General features: G+C 41.0%; 1 protein-coding gene across 7 annotated transcripts in view; it reads right to left on the reverse strand.

The window, feature by feature from the left end:
* The window catches only part of sanbr (SANT and BTB domain regulator of CSR), a 147,987-nt gene that overhangs the window by 15,063 nt on the left and 111,301 nt on the right, over positions 1-21,623 (reverse strand). For 6 of the 7 annotated variants that reach the window (XM_048536884.1, XM_048536888.1, XM_048536881.1 and 3 more), the window contains 3 exons: positions 20,007-20,083; positions 19,470-19,498; positions 6,400-6,473 (listed from right to left, as the gene is read on the reverse strand). In XM_048536884.1, coding sequence (XP_048392841.1) covers positions 6,400-6,473; positions 19,470-19,498; positions 20,007-20,083 — 180 coding nt within the window. Of the gene's footprint in view, positions 1-6,399; positions 6,474-14,688; positions 16,633-19,469; positions 19,499-20,006; positions 20,084-21,623 lie in introns of those variants that run through there. The other variant, XM_048536887.2, reaches the window with a different exon arrangement.

The following is a 21,623-nucleotide window of genomic DNA, read 5'->3' on the forward strand; positions in this document are numbered from 1 at the left end:
TCAAAGAAAATGTTATTTATTTATTGGGGTTCTTTGAAGAAGTAACTTGCACTGTAAATAAAGGTGAACCACAAGATATATTACATTCAGATTTCCAGAAGACTTTTTGATAAGATGCCACGAGCTCATGGTGTGGTGGCGAAGAGGATAGCATACAGGTACAGATAGAAGATTGGCTTGGTAACAGGGAGCAGAAAATAGGAATAATTGGGTCCTTTTCAGACTGGCAGAAAATGGTGTACTACAGGGCTCAGTGCTAATTGGCAATTCTTTTACAATTTATATAAATGGGTTGGAGGAAGTAATTGAAGGCATGGTAGCTAAATTTGTTGATGCCATAAAAATATGTAGGAAAGTGAGTTATGAAGAGGACATAAGGAGTCTATAAAGGGATACAGTTGGCTTAGTAAGTGGGCAAATAGCTGGCAAATGATATACATATGGGAAAGTTTAAATTTGTCTATTTTGGCAGAAAGAATAAAAAAGAAGCATATTATCTAAATGGCGAGAGGGTGCAAAGCTCTGTGATGCAGAGAGATCTGAGTGTCCTAGTGCACGAATGACAGAAGGCTGATAGTATGCAGGTCCAACAATTTATCAGGAAAGGTGTTGGAATGTTATGGCTTATTGAGAGGGGAGTTGAAGGCAATAATTGGAGAGATTACCTTTCAGTTATACAGAACATTGGTGAAACCACATATGGAGTATCATGTAAAGTACTGATCAGCATATGTTTGGAAGTATGCTAATGTGTTAGAAGTAGTTCATAGAAGGCTTACTGGCCTTACAAATTGGTATGAGCAGATTGCCTTATGAGGGAAAACTTGATAGATTAAGCCTACATCATCTGGAGTTCAGAACAGTCAAGGTTAATTGAAACATACAGTCGATTCTGATATAACGCAAAAGTTCCGTTCTTGTGCAATCTTGTGTTATAAGAAAATCACACAACAACTGCAATATTTAAAGTGATGTGGTTGAAATCATGTTATAGCCACCAGAGGCAGGGAAATTTCACCTTCTACAAATAGTGATCAATAATTCTTCAATCATATTAAAACCAAATCATGTTGAAGAAATACATATTGTATTAGAACAGACTGTATAATATCTTGGATGCTGAAAAGACCTTCCTCTTGTAGCAGAACGTAGAATAAGAGTCATAGTTTAAAAATAACAGAGTGTCATTTAAAACAGAGATGAAATAGCATTCTTTTCTTTCTGGGGGATGAGAGATTTTGGAATTCTCTTCCTCAAAAGACAATAGATGCAAAATCTTTAAATATTTTTTAAGGCAGAGGTAGATAGATCTTTGATTACCAACGGACATGCAGCAATATACAGCAGGGGTTAAAACCAATTCAGTCTTGATCTGAGATAATGGGAACTGCAGATGCTGGAGAATCCAAGACAACAAAATGTGAGGCTGGATGAACACAGCAGGCCAAGCAGCATCTCAGGAGCACAAAAGCTGACGTTTCGGGCCTAGCACTCTGATGAAGGGTCTAGGCCCGAAACGTCAGCTTTTGTGCTCCTGAGATGCTGCTTGGCCTGCTGTGTTCATCCAGCCTCACATTTTGTTGTCTCAGTCTTGATCTTATTGAATGTGGAAGCAGGTTCTAGGGGTGGAGAGACCTACACTTTTTTCTTGATATATTCATGATTCTGGTTAAAGAGAAATCAAAGAATAGGTCCAATTTTGATAGTGAGAATATCAGAAATTTATGCAATTGATTGAAAAGTATAAGCTGGGTATGTACAATTTTATGTTATCAGTTACAGTTACAGTGGAATAGGAATGTGTAAATCAGCCCCTGTTCCACCATTCTAAGAGATCATGGCTGATCTGTGGCCTAAATCCATATATCTCCCTTTGGCCCATATCCCTTGATACCTTTGCTTGACAAAAATTTATCTACCTTAGATTTAAACTGAACAACTAATCTGGTATCCACGACCATTTTGTAGAATAGAGTCCCAAATATCTACAGCCTTTTTTGCACAGATGTGCTTTGTAACATCTCTCCTGAATGGTCTAAAGCTAATATTAATACATAAATTTTAAAACTACTACTGATTATCCATGGTCTTACGTTGCAATGAACCAATGTTATTTATATAGCCAGGATTTTGAGTTATTAACAACGAGAATCCATGGTCACTCTTAAAATGGATTAAGTCAGAAATAATGTGCAGTAGCCATACATACAGGGGTACTGAAGCTGATAATGAAGTGTGAGGCTGGATGAACACAGCAGGCCCAGCAGCATCTCAGGAGCACAAAAGCTGACGTTTCGGGCCTAGAGATAATGGGAACTGCAGATGCTGGAGAATTCCAAGATAATAAAATGTGAGGCTGGATGAACACAGCAGGCCCAGCAGCATCTCAGGAGCACAAAAGCTGACGTTTCAGGCCTAGACCCTTCATCAGAGAGGGGGATGGGGAGAGGGAACTGGAATAAATAGGGAGAGAGGGGGAGGCAGACCGAAGATGGAGAGTAAAGAAGATAGGTGGAGAGAGTATAGGTGGGGAGGTAGGGAGGGGATAGGTCAGTCCAGGGAAGACGGACAGGTTAAGGAGGTGGGATGAGGTTAGTAGGTAGATGGGGGTGCAGCTTGGGGTGGGAGGAAGGGATGGGTGAGAGGAAGAACAGGTTAGGGAGGCAGAGACAGGTTGGACTGGTTTTGGGATGCAGTGGGTGGGGGGGAAGAGCTGGGCTGGTTGTGTGGTGCAGTGGGGGGAGGGGACGAACTGGGCTGGTTTAGGGATGCAGTAGGGGAAGGGGAGATTTTGAAACTGGCGCCACAACCGCCCTAAGAGGATCCCCCTCGTTCTCACACACCACCCTACCAACCTCCGGATACAATGCATCATCCTCCGACACTTTCGCCATTTACAATCCGACCCCACCACCCAAGACATTTTTCCATCCCCACCCCTGTCTGCTTTCCAGAGAGACCACTCTCTCCGTGACTCCCTTGTTCGCTCCACACTGCCCTCCAACCCCACCACACCCGGCACCTTCCCCTGCAACCGCAGGAAATGCTACACTTGCCCCCACACCTCCTCCCTCACCCCTATCCCAGGCCCCAAGATGACATTCCACATTAAGCAGAGGTTCACCTGCACATCTGCCAATGTGGTATACTGCATCTACTGTACCCGGTGCGGCTTCCTCTACATTGGGGAAACCAAGCGGAGGCTTGGGGACCGCTTTGCAGAACACCTCCGCTCAGTTCGAAACAAACAACTGCACCTCCCAGTCGCAAACCACGGGAGGGTGAGTGGAAATGGTTTGCGACCGGGAGGTGCAGTTGTTTATTGCGAACCGAGCGGAGGTGTTCTGCAAAGCGGTCCCCAAGCCTCCGCTTGGTTTCCCCAATGTAGAGGTAGCCACACCGAGTACAGTGGATGCAGTATACCACATTGGCAGATGTGCAGGTGAACCTCTGCTTAATATGGAAAGTCATCTTGGGGCCTGGGATAGGGGTGTGGGGGCAAGTGTAGCACCTCCTCCCTCACCCCTTGGGGACCGCTTTGCAGAACACCTCCGCTCGGTTCGCAATAAACAACTGCACATCCCAGTCGCAAACCATTTCCACTCACCCTCCCATTCTTGAGATGACATGTCCATCATGGGCCTCCTGCAGTGCCACAATGATGCCTCCCGAAGGTTGCAGGAACAGCAACTCATATTCCGCTTGGGAACCCTGCAGCCCAATGGTATCAATGTGGACTTCACCAGCTTCAAAATCTCCCCTTCCCCCACCGCATCCCAAAACCAGCCCAGTTTGTCCCCTCCCCCCACTGCACCACACAACCAGCCCAGCTCTTCCCCTCCACCAACTGCATCCCTACAGTCCAACCTGTCTCTGCCTCCCTAACCTGTTCTTCCTCTCACCCATCCCTTCCTCCCACCCCAAGCCGCACCTCCATCTCCTACCTACTAACCTCATCCCACCTCCTTGACCTGTCCGTCTTCCCTGGACTGACCTATCCCCTCCCTACCTCCCCACCTATACTCTCCTCTCCACCTATCTTCTTTCCTCTCCATCTTCGGTCCGCACCCCCCCCCCCTCTCTCCCTATTTATTCCAGAACCCTCACCCCATCCCCCCTCTCTGATAAAGGGTCTAGGCCCGAAATGTCAGCTTTTATGCTCCTGAGATGCTGCTGGGCCTGCTGTGTTCATCCAGCCTCACATTTCATTATCTCGGATTCTCCAGCATCTGCAGTTCCCATTATCGCTGATACATTAGTACTGAAGCTGATGTCAGTTTTGATGTGAAAGGTTAGCAATGAAATGACTGTCCACCAGTTCCAGTCTAAAGATGTTTCAAAAGTTAGGCCTGGTTTCTAGTTTTTCTGCCTGTTTTATATCCCTTTCCTTTAATCTCATTTCTATTTCTCATTTTTCTTCTCTCTACATCAATTAAACTACTGTATACTTTGAGGTTGGGATTGTGCCCATGTCTCTGATGATATCTCCATCTGAAGAAATGAATATAAGAAATAGGAGCAGAAATTTAGTCTTTTGAGTCTGCTCTGCCATTCAATAATGGCCTGGCTGACATTTACCTCTCCACCATCCTGCATGATACCCAAGCCCCTTCCGTATCCAAAATTCTCTGATCTCTATCTTCAATCTAACCATAGAGTCCACAGCTCTCTGGGAAAGACTTCCAAAGATTCACTACAGTGAAAAAAGATTTCGTCGTCTCAATCCTCCTCTCCTTGTCTAATTTAGTTTCGTATCAAAAGCAAACTTGAATATATTATTACTTATTCCTTTCAGCTAAGTCAGTTAATAAAGACTGTAATTAGCTGATACGACCTGCTCATTGTCACTGTTTTTGATCTGTTAACTGATCCTCAAACCATATAACTCCATTTGTGTAACACTTCTGTTTTGTAGCTTGGAGAATTCAGATACAGTACAATCTATCCACTGGTTCTACTTTACCTAACTTTCACATCACATGCTTCAACTGACTCCAAACAGGTCTATTAAACACAATTTCCTTTTCTTAAGTCCACGTTGACTAGGCCCAATCACATTATAATTCTCCAAGTGCTGAATTACTACATCTCTAATAACAGATTTTAGCATTTCGCAACTGCTCCTGCCAAACTAATGCCCTTCATTTCCTTGTTTCCTGTTCTTCTTCTTTCTCGAAAAGCAGGGTTTTCTATTTCTACCTTTCAATCCATTGAGATCATTCTAGAAGCCAAGTAATTCTAACAGATCAAACCAATACATTTACTATAACTATAGCCACTATTTCCAAAACTCCAGAGAGGCATCAGCTTCAGGAGTTTTGTTGACCTTTTAAAATAATAATAATTAAAATTTTAAAAAATAGTAAAATGATAATTTTAGTTATGAATGTTAATTCCTTTAAACTCCTCTTCTCACCAAACCCTTAGCTCCCTACAAATTGTTGTATGTGTTTACACCTTCAAAAGTGAGAAAAATAAAAAGGGACCCATCAGAGATAGTAAGAACTGCCGATGCTGGAGTCAGAGATAACACAGCATGGAGTTGGAGGAACACAGCAGACCAGGCAGCATCAGAGGAGCAGTAAAGCTGACGATTCCGATCAGGTTTTTCTGAAGAAGGGTCCCGATTCGAAATGTCAGCTTTCCTGCTCCTCTAATGCTGCCTGGCCTGCTGTGTTCCTCTAGCTCCACACTGTGTTAAAAAGGGACCCATTTTCACATTTGCTAATTTCTTCAATTTTACATACTTAAAGAAGCTTTTATTATTCATTCTTATGTCTCTTGCTAACTCATTCTCTTACTTTATCAATTTCTTAATCAACCATTTCAGAAATCTATCTTCTTTCCAAATCACCAATTATCATCCTCTTCTTTGGCAAGATAATAAGCCTCTTCCTTTAATCAAACACAATTTTTAATTTCTCTTTAGCTGTGCCTTTTTCATGGAGTTTTTAATCCCTAAGTGAATATATATTTGTGATGAATTACGAATGATTTGACTACATTTTGGAACTGTATGTCTATTGTCACATTTTTAAATTGTAGTTTCCAAATTTAATCGATTTGCCTTTTACTTCTTTTGTAGTTGCTTTGTTCAATTTAAGGCACTAGTTTTAAATTTAACTAAATCACACAAACTTTAATCTGATTTGTTGAAGAACCTGGATGGTTCAGATTTCCACCATTTGCAGTACATTGCTTTCATTTGCTATTTCTGATCCTGATCACAAATCCCTTGTAAATGGATGCCCTGCTGGAAAAGTATCCAGATTGGAGGAAATTTGCATTAAATAGCTTGACAAATATCTGTGGCAGTTAATATTTTGTAACTAACACCAGAATCTAGGCCATTTAAATTTTTACTGTGTAATTTACGGATCTTAACATCAGTTGACATACCTTCCTCTCTTTGAGCGTCCTGGTTAAATCGCATTGAGCGACTGCTGTCCCACTTGCTTTTCTGAAAACATACACTAACATAAGAAGATTTTGAGTTATGTCACTACACATTTCCTCTATTTTTTAATCATAAACAGATAATAAAGTGTCAATTCTTCCTAAAATTTTCAAAAACACAAATGTAACCTTATTTTTATTGAATGGTGTTCTTTAAAGATTCTTTTAGCAGTAATCTTGTTAATTGATTTTTTCACACATTATATTGTATACAGGACTTTGGTAGATGCAGAGAAGAATATGTAAACTCATTTCAATGCAGGTACAATGTAGGCATGAATTCAGAAAGATAAACTGAAATGGGAGCTTTAGCTTTTGATTATTATTTGTTTTAAAATGTAATTTCAATCTCAATGCAGCTATGTAATTCAACATTCTTTTTAATTTATCCATCCTGCACATCAAAAATAACATCAAGGTCTTAAAATAAATATGCTGGATGATACAGACTTAATCAAGACAATGTAAAGGACAAATTGGCACTTAGTATGTAGTTCCTTCAAAAACCTGTGTGTATTTAAGAGATAATTCTATGAATGCATTTTCCTGATGAGAGGTTTTGCTTACTGGAAAATTGCTGGTCATGGTTTATTAATACATGCGAACAGCAGATTAGTCTTTCTACAGGCAATTGTAAAATTAACTTTGGACAATCAAAAAGATGGAAACTATAGACTGGTGAGTCTTGCATTGTGGTTGGGAAGCTATTGAAAAGAATTCTTAGGGATAGGTATAGGATTTACAAGCATTTGGAAAAGCATGGCCTAATTAGAGACAGTCTGCATGGCTAAATGTGGGGCAGGTCATGTCTTAGTAACAAGTGAATGTTTTGAAGAGGTGGCAAGGGTGATCAATGAGGGCAGGGCAGTGGATGTTGTCCACATGGTTTTTTAGTAAGGCTTCTGACAAGATCCCTCATGGTAGGCTCATCCAGAAGATTACGATGCATTGGATCCACGATGACTTGGTCACTTGGATTCAGAACAGGCCTGCCCATAGAAGGCAAAGGATAGTGGTGGAAGGGTGATTTTCAGGCTGGAGGTTCATAAATAGGGATCTGCACTAGGCCTTCTGATATTTATGAACTATTTAAATGACTTGGATGAAAATTTAGATGGGTGGGTTAGTGAATTTGCAGACAACACAAAGATCAGTGGATTTGTGGATAGTGTAGAAGGTTGTCAAAATGGGATACAGATCATTTGTCGATATGGGTGGAGTAATGGCAGATGGTGTTTAAACTGGGTAAGGAAAAATATACAGTTAATGGCAGGACGCTGACGAGCACTGATTTACAGAGGGATCTTGGAGTTCAAGTCCATATCTTCATTAGAAGTGGCCACACAAGTAGATAGGGTAATAACGAAGGCGTATGGCATGCTTGGAAATAGTAGGAACTGCCGATGCTGGAGTCTGAGATAACAAGTTGTAGAGCTGGATGAACACAGCAGGCCAGGCAGCATCAGAGGAGCAGGAAAGCTGACGTTTTGGGTCTGGGCCCTTCTTCAAAAACGGCATGCTTGCCTTTATTGGTCAGGGAAATGAGTATGAGATTTTGGAACAAAAACAAAGTTGCTAGAAAAGCTCAGCAGGTCTGGCAGCATCTGTGAAGGAGAAAACAGAGTTAACGTTTCAGGTCTGGTGAACCTTCCTCAGTTCTGAGGGAGGGTCACCACACCCGAAACATTAACTCTTTTTTCTCCATCACAGATGCTGCCAGACCTGCTGAGCTTTTCCAGCAACTTTGTTTTTGTTCCTGACTTACAGCATCTGCAGTTCTTTTGGTTTTTATAGGAGTTAGGATGTCATGTTGCAGGTTGGTAAGGCTTTGATTAGGATATACTCACAGAATTGCATTGAATTCTGGTCGACACATTACAGGAAGAATATGGAGGCTTTGAAGAGGGCTCAGAAGAAGTTTACCAGAGTTATGCCTAGATTAGACAGTATGAACTAAAAGGTGAGGCTAGGAAAACTCAGATTGTTTTCTCTGGAGCGGCAGAGGCTGAGGGAAAACTTGTTATAAGTCTTTAAAATTAAAAGATGCAGAGATAGGGTTGATGGTCAGAATAGTATTCCCAGAGTTGAAATGTCTAATACTCGTGGACATGTATTTAAGGTGAGGTTCAAAGGACATGTGAGGGGCAAGTTTTTTTTTTACACAGAGTGGTAAGAGTTTGGAACACGCTGCCAGGTATAACGGTGGAGGCAGATACATTCAGGGCATTTAAGGGACTTTTAGATAGGCACATGAATATGCAAGGATGGAGGGATATGGACCAAGGGCAGGCAGAAGGGAATAATTTAATTTAGCAGCATGCTCAGCAAAACATCAGGAGCCAAAGGGCCTCTTCCTATGCTGTACTGTTCTATGTTTGTGGCCAAAGATATTGTTGATAGACTGATAGATTTCTATGACAAGGCCCTGGTATCAGTGTATGTGATGTTCATAGGCTTCCACAAAGATTTCAAGCAGGCACTATTGTATATAAAACAACAGATGTTGGAGATCACTGTGAATCAGGCAGCATCCATGGAGAAAGAGCAAGCTAACGTTTCGAGTTTAGATTACTCTTCATCAGAGCTGAAATGAAGTGCAGAGGTGGTAGCATTTATGCAGTAGTTGAGGGGATATTGGAGAGCAGAGTGCTGAGGGAGAAAGGATGTTGATAGTTCAGACTAAATAAAGTTGCTAAGCACTTTACAGCCTTCTGGATTTAATATCGAGTTCAATACCTTCAAATTGTGAACTATCACCCATTCCTTCCCTTTTAGCTTTATTTATTACATTCTCTGTCACCATGTCCTCTCTCGCCTCCCGTCACCCAGGTGGGACTGTCTGTTTTTTCCAGTGTGGCAGTTAGACACACCAATGTTCCGTCATTCTCACATTCCAATCACTTAATCTGAACTATCAACATCTTTTCTGTACTAGTACTGTACATTCCAAACCCCCTCCCAAAAACAGCATAAATGAAAAATTAACTCTGAATTTTTCTTCACAGATGCTGCCAGACCTGCTGACCTTTTCCAGTAACTTCTGTTTTTGTAGCTAAGAAATTGTTGGTTTATATGAAGAAGATGGGGTGAGGGGAAGAGGCAAGGAGTTGATAACAATCTGGCTAGGAGGGTGAATAGCTGTTAATGGGGACTGTTGGTGACCAAGAATAGGTAGTGTGTAATGGCAGACTATGTGAATAACAAGGCCTAGTGAGTGGGATAGAAGGCTAGGGCATTGGAGAGTTCAGACTCTAATTATTGAAATTTTCGAAATTGATATTGACTCCAGAGGGCTGCAGGGTTCCCAAGCAAAGAATGATGTGTTGCTCTTCCAACTTGCACTCAGCTTTGCTGGAATACTACAGCAACCCTGAGACAGAGGTATTGGCCTGGGAACAGGGTGGTGTGTTAAAGTGGCAGGCTGCTGGAAGCTCATGGTCACCCAGTACATACTTTGTTCCCCAATATAGAGGAGACCACATTATGAGCAGCTAATGCAGTAGACCAGATTGTGGGAACAGCACGTAAATCTGGTCTACCTGGATCGTTGGAAAGTAAGTCTCCATGAAGCCTGTTTGGTTGGTTTTGGTTATCGCTCAATACTGCAGATTATAAATATTGAGATCAGACCTGGCTGCGTGGAAACTGTATGAAGCTGGACTATTATGCAAGGTTAACAGTGCTGCTTCACCTGGAAGGTATGTTTGGGCCCTTGGATAATGGGGGCGGAGGGCAGGTATTGCTACTTTGGCAGCTGCAGGGGAAGGTGCCATGAGGATGTAGGAGAGTGTTGGGAGTGAAGGAAGAGTGAACCAGGGTGTCCTGGAGGAAGCGGCCTCTGCAGCAAGTGGATAAGGAAGGGGAGGGGAGTATGTGTCTGGTGGTGGCGGCATCTCACTGGAGGTGGCGGAAATGGTGCCTGATAATTTTCTGGATGTGGATGCTGGTGGGATGGTAGGTAAAGATAAGGGGAACTCTCTCACTGTACTGGGAGAGAAGAGAGGGGCTGAGGGCTAATGTGCGGGTGATGGGTTGGACCTGGTTGAGAGCCCTATTGACAACAATGCTGGGAAATCCTCTGTTGAGGAAGAAGGTGGACATTTCGGAGGGTCCCTTGTTGAAGTTCTGCCCTCAAAGAAGACCCTGAGCTTTCAGTTCCCTGCCACTTTGACACACCACCCTGTTCCCTGATCTTTCACTTCACAGATGCAGCCAGACCTGCTGAGTTTTTCCAGCAACTTCTGTTTTTGTTCTTGATTTACAGTATCTGCAGTTCTTTTGGTTTTTATTTAACACTAGCCTGCGGCTCTGAATTACTAGTCCATCAATATTATCACCATGCCACCAACTCCTGTGTTAATGATAATTAACCTGACACGAAGCAGATATTACTGGAGAATATTAGGGAAAATTGATTCAGAAGAGGATAACAGTTTGGGTTAAAATCTAATTAGAAAGGAAAAACAGCAAGAATTCAACTGCAGATTTGCATGAATTGAAAATTCCAGAATGATGCTGGCAGCTTCTTACAGGGGATGGAATTAAAGTACAATTCAGCCATGATCTGAAAATGGCTGCATAGACTCACTATATGCCTGGATCTCACCAGGGTTTGTATAATCATGAACTGTTTCCCAAACATGTTAGTGCATGTGCTAAGCATATATTTTACTCAGAGGTGGTGTTTTGACTAATTTTTGCATTGTGATTAAACATAAATACTGAATGATAGATAAAGTGTGAAGCTGGATGAACACAGCAGGCCGAGCAGCATCTCAGGAGTACATACTGAATGATGGTATTCACTTTCTGTTACAATGGTGCAAATTGACTGGTACATTGTGTTCATGCTTCTCCTTTTGAAAATTGAATGGCTTTATGATGTAGAAATAACTGCTTGAAATTGGAAAGTAGAAGGAAGCATTCCTTTGGTTGGGATCGAAGATTTATTTTGAAGGGCACTTAATGAAACTAAATATAGTGTGCACAGCTCAGTCAGGTTTAGCAGTGGGAGAAGAAATCCCACTCGAAAGTCTGCTCTACCTGGATCATTGGAAAGTATGACTCCATGAAGCTTGTTTGGTTGATTTTTGTTATCGCTCAATACCGCAGATTATAAATATTGAGATCAGACGTGGCTGCGTGGAAACTGTATGAAGCTGGACTATTATACAAGGTTAATTGAACATTGGTCCCCTTGTTCTGCGGAAAGCTGGAGACTTTGAACTAATTTAACCAAAGTTATCCGAGATAATCGGAACTGCAGATGCTGGAGAATCCGAGATAACAAAGTGTGGGGCTCGATGAACACAGCAGGCCAAGCTGCATCTTAGGAGCACAAAAGCTGACGTTTCGGGCCTAGACCCTTCTCTAGGCACGAAAATGTCATTTTTGTGCTCCTAAGATGCTGCTTGGCCTGCTGTGTTCATCCAGCCCCACACTTTGTTAACCAAAGTTATCTGTTGTTTTCACATTGGTCTCAGAGGAATGCTTGAGCAGAAGGCGCTCAATGAGTGCAGCTAAGGGTAACCCAAAAGTAAATTTCCCAGACTTGCCAAGGCCAGTTGTTGTAAAGCCCAAAGTGTAGGGAACTGGTGCTGAAAGTGTTTCTCTAATGCTATTTTTACAATAAATCTGGGAATACGAATGTCACAGCATTTGTTGTTTGTCTCTGCTTATCTTTGGAGAAGATCTTCAAGCGCTGCTGATCTTCTTTTAACAGTTGAATGCAATGGAGTGACCTGAGTGGATGCAGAACTGATTTAAGTCCAACATGGTTTCTATCCCTAAAGGACATTAGTGAAACGATTTGCTTTTCATGGTGTGATACCTTCATGCTCAATTTCACTGATACCAGCTTTGATTTCTAAAATGATAAAGATGGGTTATTGGGTATAAAAGGTTTGAGATATAAAGGAAGGTTGGATAGGCTGGGACTTTTTCACTAAAGCATAGGAAGTTGAGAGTCAACCTTATGACATTCATAAAATCATGACAAGCATACATAGACTTAATGGTAGTTGTCTTTTCCCTAGAATGGGGAATTTGAAGACTAGGGGGCACAGTTTTAAGTTGAGAAGAGACATAGTTTAAAAAAAGACACAAGGGGCAAATTTTTTACACAGGGTGATTTGCATGTGGAATGAACTTCCTGTGGAAGTGTTGGATGTGGGCAACAACTGCAATATTGAAAAGACATTTGGATAAGCACATTAATAGGAAATGTTTGGAGAGATACGTGCTAAGAGCAGGCAGGTGGGACTATTTTAGTTTGAGTACGTGTTTGGTATGGTCTAGTTGGACTGAAGGGTCTGTTTCTGAGTTGTATGACTCTGTCTTAATTACACTAATCTTTTTTTAAATGGGATAACAAGGTGTAGAGCTGGATGTACACAGCAGGCCCTAATTATCAGGGGAGCAGGAAGGCTGACGTTTCGGGCCTAGACCCTTCTTCCCTGAAATATCAGCTTACCTGCTCCTCTGATGCTGCTGGGCCTGCTGTGCTCATCCAGCTCTACATCTTGTTATCTCAGATTCTCCAGCATTTGCAGTTCCTACTATCTCTGAAACAACTTTTTTTTTGAAAGGTATAGCTTGTGAAACTGAATTCAATTATGGGATTTGCACACATGTTCAAGGGAACCGACGGTTGAGAAATTTTAAATAAGTCAGAACAGTATTAATTTGTGTATCTAGATGCAAGCTTTCAAAACTAAATTAGGATATTGGTTTGAAGGGAAATGATGCAACATACATAGACTTCTGGGGCATCTTTTTGGGAAGACTTAAGCAGATTCTAGATTGCTTTCAAGAGTCGAGTGATATGTTTCGGAAGACTGGCACTTTTTGACCCAAAGGTCTTGCATTCACAGCTCATTGTGCTTCCATTTCTGAGGGTGGTGGGTAGAGGTGAAAAACTGTCTTCAATCTTATCCAGTGATTGTATCTGTATTTGTGGCATGGAGACCAGAATTCTGATCTTAGGCAGAATGACTAATAAGTTAGCACCACTGCGTGTGTGTGTGCGCGTGCGTTCGCGCGCATGTTCGTTCTGTTAGATCGGCTAAGGTTGTTTTCTGGCCTACGTGAATATGGCAAATTTACTTTGGGTTTTCTGCAAATGAGGAGGGTATACATCGGTCAGCTGCAACAGAAAAAGGCAAGGAAGCCACATCAGGATGGGTGATGCTGAGACAAGCCTGTGGGCTCAGGGGAGATTTTGGGGTGTCACTTGTGGAATTAGGCAGCAGTTTGAAGGGGTTTTAACCTGACTAACCTTCACTAGATAATTATCTAAGTAAACACCAGATCTGTTCCGTCCTCTAACTGTAGCACACATTTGGAGATGTTCACATAGGAGAATTGATCATTGAAAGTTTAAACCTCCTGGGCAATTTCCACATTGTTTTATGCATTGGGTTTACCACATCTTTGTTTATATATTGGGTCTTCCGCAATCTCTAGAGACCAAAATATTTTGATTCCTTGTTTATTGTTTCACTTTTTGAACATTGGACAGCTATTCATATTGGATCATAACTACTTCTAGCCATTCATTGAATTTCATGTCACTTTTTCATCAATAGTAAACCATATTTAATGCTTTCATGAGCACTGGTCATCTGTGCTTCCTTGGAATGTCGGAGGTTGCGGGGTGAACATACAGAAGTCTTATGAAATGATGAAGGGTATGAATAGGGTGAACTGTCAAGGTCTCTTCCCCGGTAGGGGTCCAAAACTAGATGGCATAGGTTCAAGGAGAGAGGGGAAATATTTAAAAAGGACCTGAGGGGCAACCTTTTCATTGAGAGTGGTGCATGTGTGGAAATGAGCTGCCGGGGAAGTGGTGGAGGTTGGTACAATTACAACATGTAAAAGGCTTCTGGATGAGTATATGAATAGGAAGGTTTACAGGATAAGGGCCAGATGCTGGCAAATGGGGCTAGATTAATTTAGGATACCTGGTTGACATGGACGAGTTGGGCTGAAGGGTCTTGTTTCCATGCTGAACACCTCTACGTGACTTTAAGTAAGATTTCTAGGAATAATTATCTGCATATTTGCATATTGACATCAAGTTAAAACCTGCTCAGAGGTCGCTGTTGCTATTGTTACTTGACTAAAGGTGAGTAGTTTCATGTGTGTAACAAATAAAGATTTTATTGCCAAATAAATTTGATGCTTTTTTGCTCCAATAACTGCCTCAAATTAACAATTATTTCAAGAAAAGTTTTCATTTGGGCTAGACTGTGCTGTAAGTAGTAAATCTATTTTAAAAACAAGAATAAAATGGATTAAACCACCTTTTATTTGCACCTTCAATTACTTCCTTCAATTCTTTCACACAGCATAAGTCTTCCTGACACACTTCTGAAAGATCGATTATGTTAACTATAATTTCTAATGGAACTAATAATTAGACTTAGATTTTATTGTCACCTGTATTCTCGAGTACAGGGATACAGGAGTACAGTGAAAAGTGCATAATGTTGCCATTCCTGGTGCAAACTACAGTACAAAGATACCTAGGTACAAAATCTTAATACAAAAATAGAAAAATAATGAAATAAGTTAAAAAGTTCATCACCACTGTTCTTCTTTGCATAAATTAGGAAAATAAGGAAATAAAGTTAAAACTTAAACATTATAGTCCTTTCCTATGCCATGGACCTGCAGTCGCTCTATGCTGGGTTTTCCCAAGAGGGCTCAATCTCCCCCATGCTGGGCACTCTCATCCACAACACAGATAACAGGTTGGTGCTGGGCCAAGATCAGCTTGGGCTTGCCAACCATTGTCCCTGTTTGCATCATGGCCAAACTGTTATCTTTAGTATGAAATTTAAGCACATCACTGCTGTAAAGGTTGATTTGAAAGACAGCAGCTTTAAAGATAACTAGTGTAGTGGTTACACATTTGACTGCCTTTACTTTTGCCTGGAAAATGTCCTACTTCTTCCCTTTTGTTCTCCAAAGTCTGTAACAATGTTGTCACCTCCACAATGATCTGTGTTGTTCTTTCTTTCAACCATCTATTTTATTTCTCTGCATTCCACCTCCCCATCACCTATCTCAACTCGACCATTGCTCTTTGATATCAGACTGCACGTTAGACATCCAGTCTTGAATGAGCTGCAATTCCTTTCAGATTTAAATTAAATGTTCTAAAACTTGAAGAGATCCACATTTGGTTATGATAACTACCTTTATTATTGAAGAAATAAATCTGAACTCAGATTTCTTCTAAGAATGAAGCTACAAAATTCCACAGTTCAAAACAATAACTTGTACAATAAAATTGTTGAACAAAACAAACACTAAATACTATCTTGGGTGATCAACTACACACTAATCAGAATCACCTAAGTTGAACATAAACTAACAGACATATTTTCGTTAATGTGTAATTTATAGTTTATAATCAAAGGGTAGATAGAATTAAGATGAATTTTATAATCTGGTTATAACAATCGACACAGTGTATAAAGTAACCAAACTCAGTCACAAAATCCTTTGTAACTCTACCTTTCTGACAAAATGTCAGTTCCTCTGCTGCTACAAGCTAATTTGATCTTCATCTGATCACAGCCGGCAAACAACACGGACTTCACATGGTCTTCAACTAAAATGGCACAAATCTGCAGAACCTTCTCAATTTGGTTCGGATCGTGCAGAGCCACCAATGTCATGTTCAAGCAACAGAAATAACTGCAGAAACTATGGGCTGAATATATGTTTTTTGGCTGTATCAATTTTGTCCAGTTTCATGGAGAGTTTATCTCCACAAGATCTAGCAAGTTTTCTCATCACATCTTACCAAACATGCCTCATTAATGGTCTTCCCTGTCCCAACGGCATCCCTCTCATTTTCTTCCTAGCCTGATTCTACCACCCACCACACTTGGAACAATGTACCAGTGCTTGGGATATTCCAGAATTAACTGGCATCCTGGACACCAAAACACCAAAGAAAAGGCAGTTATGCATCCAGACAAACATTGTCTGCATGGCTTTGAGCAATTGTTCTCCACGTGAACAGAGATGGGAAAATTGGCTTGTGGGATGATGCAGCGGGAAGATGTTCTCTTCTTCTAGGACCAGAAGAGGCTACAACAGAGGCAGCTTGAATATGCCAGCTTGGTCCAAGGTTGCCATCCAGGTCAGTGTAGTTCTAGCCAACTGGAGGAATACACAGCAATATAAGAAGGAAGCCAATGACTTTTTGTCCACCAACATAAGTGCCACTACCTACTTTCTGATACCTCACTCTATATCTGCAACTAACATAATCAAAGGCCCCTCCTATTCTGGTTATACACTCTTTCACCCTCTTCTGTTTGACAGAAGATATTAACGTTTGATTACACGTACGAACACTATCAAGAACAGCTCCCACCCCACTGTTACCAGACTTTTGAATGGATCTCTCAAATGTTAATTCTGATCTTTCTCTTTGCACTTTCTCTAAAGCTGTACCATTGTATTCTGCACTCTTATCTGCTATCCTAACGCACTTTGTATGTTATGCATTGCCTGAATAACACACAAAACAACATTTTTCACTGCACCTCTGTCTATGTGACAACAATAAATCAAATCAGTTGTAACCACTGCCCAGCAAGGCTCATGCTTGCCACTCTTACTATTTCATGAAATATTTTCCTTCATTCACTCTCATCCACTACAGGCCCCAACACCAATGACTGCATGCCTTCTGCACTGCCTACATGTTCACTCAGAGCACTTCTCCACCTGCACTAACAATAACAGCTGTGTTACCTACTTTCATCTCTCTTAATACTGATCTTTCCTTCATTTCAGGGGAAAACAGCACACAATACGTGTAAAGAGACAAGACTGGTGATGAGCTGCCTGATATTTGTTTCTTCACTCTTATGTGGCAAGCATTGTGATTTTGATTGCCTAGTGTAGCTGACTGATGGGTTGGTATCAGAGGCTGCCTTCAACTTACTTTGCCAGGAGCCCCTGACTGAAAGCCACCTCCCTTGGTTTGACTGAAGAATGCTGACAAACATGACAAGCTTCTTGGTTTTGAGCCCAAGCTAAACAGTAAGGCAAAACAGAGATACTGTGAGCCTGGTATCTCTGGTTAAGGGCCAACACACAAAAAAGCAAGGCATGAATGCTCTGAGTATCCAGGTAGGCTTACAGTGAGTGATCACTAAGACAGCAAGGGAACTGCCTAGAGATGCAGCCTATTGCAGTCCATGATTTGGATGTGTGTCCCTGAGTGCAAAGTGTCCTTGCTACAGCACTGCAATGATAGTTGCTTGCATGCCCCAAAGTGCAGCAATGAAGTACAGAAACATAATGTAAATAGACTGGAGATATGCCATGAGGGCTCAGAGTCTAGTACATTTTGGATGTCAATGCCAGTAGACATGAGGTGCATTAGTGGTTGGTACCCATGGAACATGCCCAGAGATGTCGGGTTTTCTGACCCAATTCTACCCAGATTTCTCACCACAGCCCATATTATCCAGGTCCTTATAAGGTTCTTCCTATGTATTTTCTTATTCTGAGCCTCTGGATCTAGTCTCTGTTTGCACCTTGTCTGCACTGCACTAACTGACTCAGCAACTTATAAAATGTTTGCCTAATAACTATCATGTAACCACTTGATTGACAACTGTCATAAAAACCCACCTGGTTCACTAACGTACTTTGGGGAAGGAAATCTGCTGTCCTAACTGGTCTGGCCTATATGAGACTCCAGACCCACAATAATGTGGTTGGCATTGAGGTGATCTGGGAAATTTGGAACGGGCAGCAACATCCACATCCATGAATGAATAAACAAAAACATACTGAGCTCTGAGAGTTCTCTGTGTCTTTTAATATTTCAGCCATGTTCAGTCTCCCCAGAAATGTTGCATTCCAAACTGTTTCTTTAAAACCCAGGAGAGTCAAATTCCTTTCTCAGTATCCCTTTTCAATAGTTTCTAAAAGGTACTAGCTTTGAAACTACAGATCCCGTCAGAGAAATCACACCTTTTCACCACAAATTCTATACCCTCACCACTGATTCCATTTTCCTTTTGAATGACTGTAGAATAATATAGGTTTTATGCACCATCAACATCTTCTCCACAACCATATTCTGTCCTTCACAAGGATGATCTACTTCATCTCCTTAACATCATCCACTTTACTTCTTTCAAAACTTTGCAACGATAATTTTGCCCACATAAAATCCATCACAGCTATTATTTCAGTTCTTGCTAACTACGTTGATTCCTGGTTTCTCACCTCCCTCAATCTTCCTTTGATCTTTATAAAAATTCAACCCTTCAAGCTTTTGGCCATTTCCTCCTAATAACTCTTCTTGTATCCATTTTATCTTTATGCAGCACCTTTGGAGCTTTTTTCTGTATTTAAGATGCTATGCACAAAAGGTAATTTGTGGTTTTCAATTGGCAGGAGCTTATATTTTCAACTGGTGAAATAACTTTTCTTTGTTTGGTGACAAGATTACTCAAAAGTTAAAGGACTTTCTTTTGAATTGTTTATACTTATAGTATGTAAAAGTCAGTGTGTCCAATGCAATAAGCTTTACAGTAGGATTGTACAGTATGATTTGGAGATCCTGTCGTCATGATATTTTCCCAGTGAAAATCCTTCATTGTTGCTGGCTAAACCCCAGAACTCTCTTCGTGACAACACAGTAGGTGTACCTAAACCATACAGACTGCAGCAGTACAAGAAAGGGCAATTATGAATAGGCAACAAACATGGGTCTAGCCAAGAAAGCCTTCTTCCTCAAACAAATGAATAGGAGATAAGCATCAAACTGGCACTTTTTTTTGGAAAAATGTGGTATTATTGATTTAAAATTATTACACAGGACCTATGAAAGGCTGCTAAATCTGACATCTTAATACAAATTCATGAATTTAGAGCATAGGAATTTGTTTACCAATTATTGAAGAAAGATTACAGTAAAATACATTAAATTGCAAGCCACAAGGACGTCAGAAAAAACAAAGTACACTTACGTGAAAGGTGACACATCTCGGAGGGATCCCTGAAGTGACAAAGAAAAATTGATATGAGAAAAAGCAGTAAAATGAATCTCATTTTCGCAAACCTAATATTTACATAAGAACTTTGATCCTCAAGACTGTTCTACCAAATGCTTAGGTCATGCAAACTCCACATACCCATTTTTTAACCCTCACGTATCCCTTGATACCTATTTTAATAAATGAGTATTAATTTCAAGTATTGGAAATTTCAATTTACTCAGTGTACAGGAGAGGGTAGCACATTTCCACAATTTTATACGTAAAAAATTGTTTTCTATTTGCACTCCTAAATTTCCTAGTTTGGACTTTTTACATTACAACCTGTTTTGAACTCACTTATCAAAGATACTTTGAATGTTTACCATGAGTATTCAACAAGGAAAAAAATCTCAACAATGAATGTACTATAATTTGAAAAAATTCTTTGCAAACAAATAATGTTTGCTTGTGCTCATTTTATCATGGCTGCTTCCCCTATCCCTTGCAAGTTTTTTGTTAATTTCATACTTTCTCTTTTTTCTGTGTAGTAGGAGATGCTGCTGACTTCTTTGTCTGATTAGCAATTTTCTTAATCTTTTTTGTACCTGTAAAGGAAACAAATGGTAATGTTATGAGTTTTAAAAGGCTGTGAACACATGCATTTTAATGCAGAAGGTTAACGCTTCACAGGCTACATATAGAGACAGGAGGAACTGCTGATGCTGGAGAATCTGAGATAACAAGGTGTAGAGCTGGATGAACACAGCAGGCCAAGCAGCATCAGAGGAACAGGAAAGCTGAAATTTTGGGTCTAGGCCCTTCTTCAGAAATGGGGGAGGGGAAGGGGATTCTGAAATAAATAGGGAGAGGGAGGAGGCGGATTGAAGATGGATAAAGGAGACGATAGGTGGAGAGGAGACAGACAGGTCAGAGACAGGGTTGGAACCAGTAAAGCTGAGTGTAGTTGGGGAGTTAGGGAGGGGATAGGTCGATCCAGGGAGGCCGATCAGGTCAAGGAGGTGGAATGAGGCTAGTAGGTAGGAAATGGGGGTGGGGCTTGAGGTAGAAAGAATGGATAAGTGAGAGGACAGATTAGGGAGGCAGGGATGAGCTGGGCTGGTTTTGGGATGCGGTTGGGGGTGGAGATTTTGAAGCGGAGGCTTGGAGACTGCTTTGTGGAACACCTATGCTCGGTTTGCAACAAACAACTGCATGTCCCAGTCGCGAACCATTTCAACTCCCCTTCCCACTCCTTGGACAACATGTCCATCCTGGGCCTCCTGCCGTGCCACAACGATGCCACCTGAAGATTGCAGGAACAGCACCTCATATTTCACTTGGGAACCTGCAGCCCAATGGTATCAATGTGGACTTCACAAGCTTCAAAATATCTCATCCCCCAACCGCATCCCAAAACCAGCCCAGCTTGTCCCTGCCTCCCTAACCTGTCCTCCCACCTCAAGATGCTGCATTACCTGTTGTATTTCTCAGCATATACAGATCCTTATGTTTATTCCAACTTTTAATAAATTTGCAATCAAATGTATTTAGCAACAGGAATGTTGTGTCTCTGTACATGGATCTGAAACAGTGGTAGTCCTCTCAGTCTAGTAACCATGGATATTGGCCCAGTGGTGTTTGCATATTTTAGTTATTCTGCTTTAATTATCAATTAAAAGTCACAACACTTGGAAAAATTCCATTAACTGCTGTAAGTAGGAAGGTTTTTAGATTTAAAATCACAAACACCTACTTGCACAAAATATACTAAATCTAAATTAACTGCCGACAAAATTTATATTCAACTATATAATAAACTCAAGCATGTTCAAGAATATAGGACACTCAGTAGGTCCATAAAATGTAACTGGAGTGTTTGCAAGAGTTTTTAAACTATGCGTATTCAGTGAATGATACCGTTGACCAAGCACAGGATTGGTTTCCACTGATTATAAGATATCAACGTGCAATTAATTTGGTTCATTCCATGTGTAATTAAGAGGAGAGTAGGAGAGTGCACTGGACATAGTACATTGTATGGACCTTGACAATATCCCAGTAGCAATGTTAAAGATCTCTGCACCGTATGTAGTTGCTCTGCTTGCTGATCAGTTTCCATGCCGCTCAGAGCACCTTTCTGACAAT

The sequence above is a fragment of the Stegostoma tigrinum genome, chromosome 9 (assembly GCF_030684315.1).
Source record: "Stegostoma tigrinum isolate sSteTig4 chromosome 9, sSteTig4.hap1, whole genome shotgun sequence".
Taxonomy (NCBI): domain Eukaryota; kingdom Metazoa; phylum Chordata; class Chondrichthyes; order Orectolobiformes; family Stegostomatidae; genus Stegostoma; species Stegostoma tigrinum.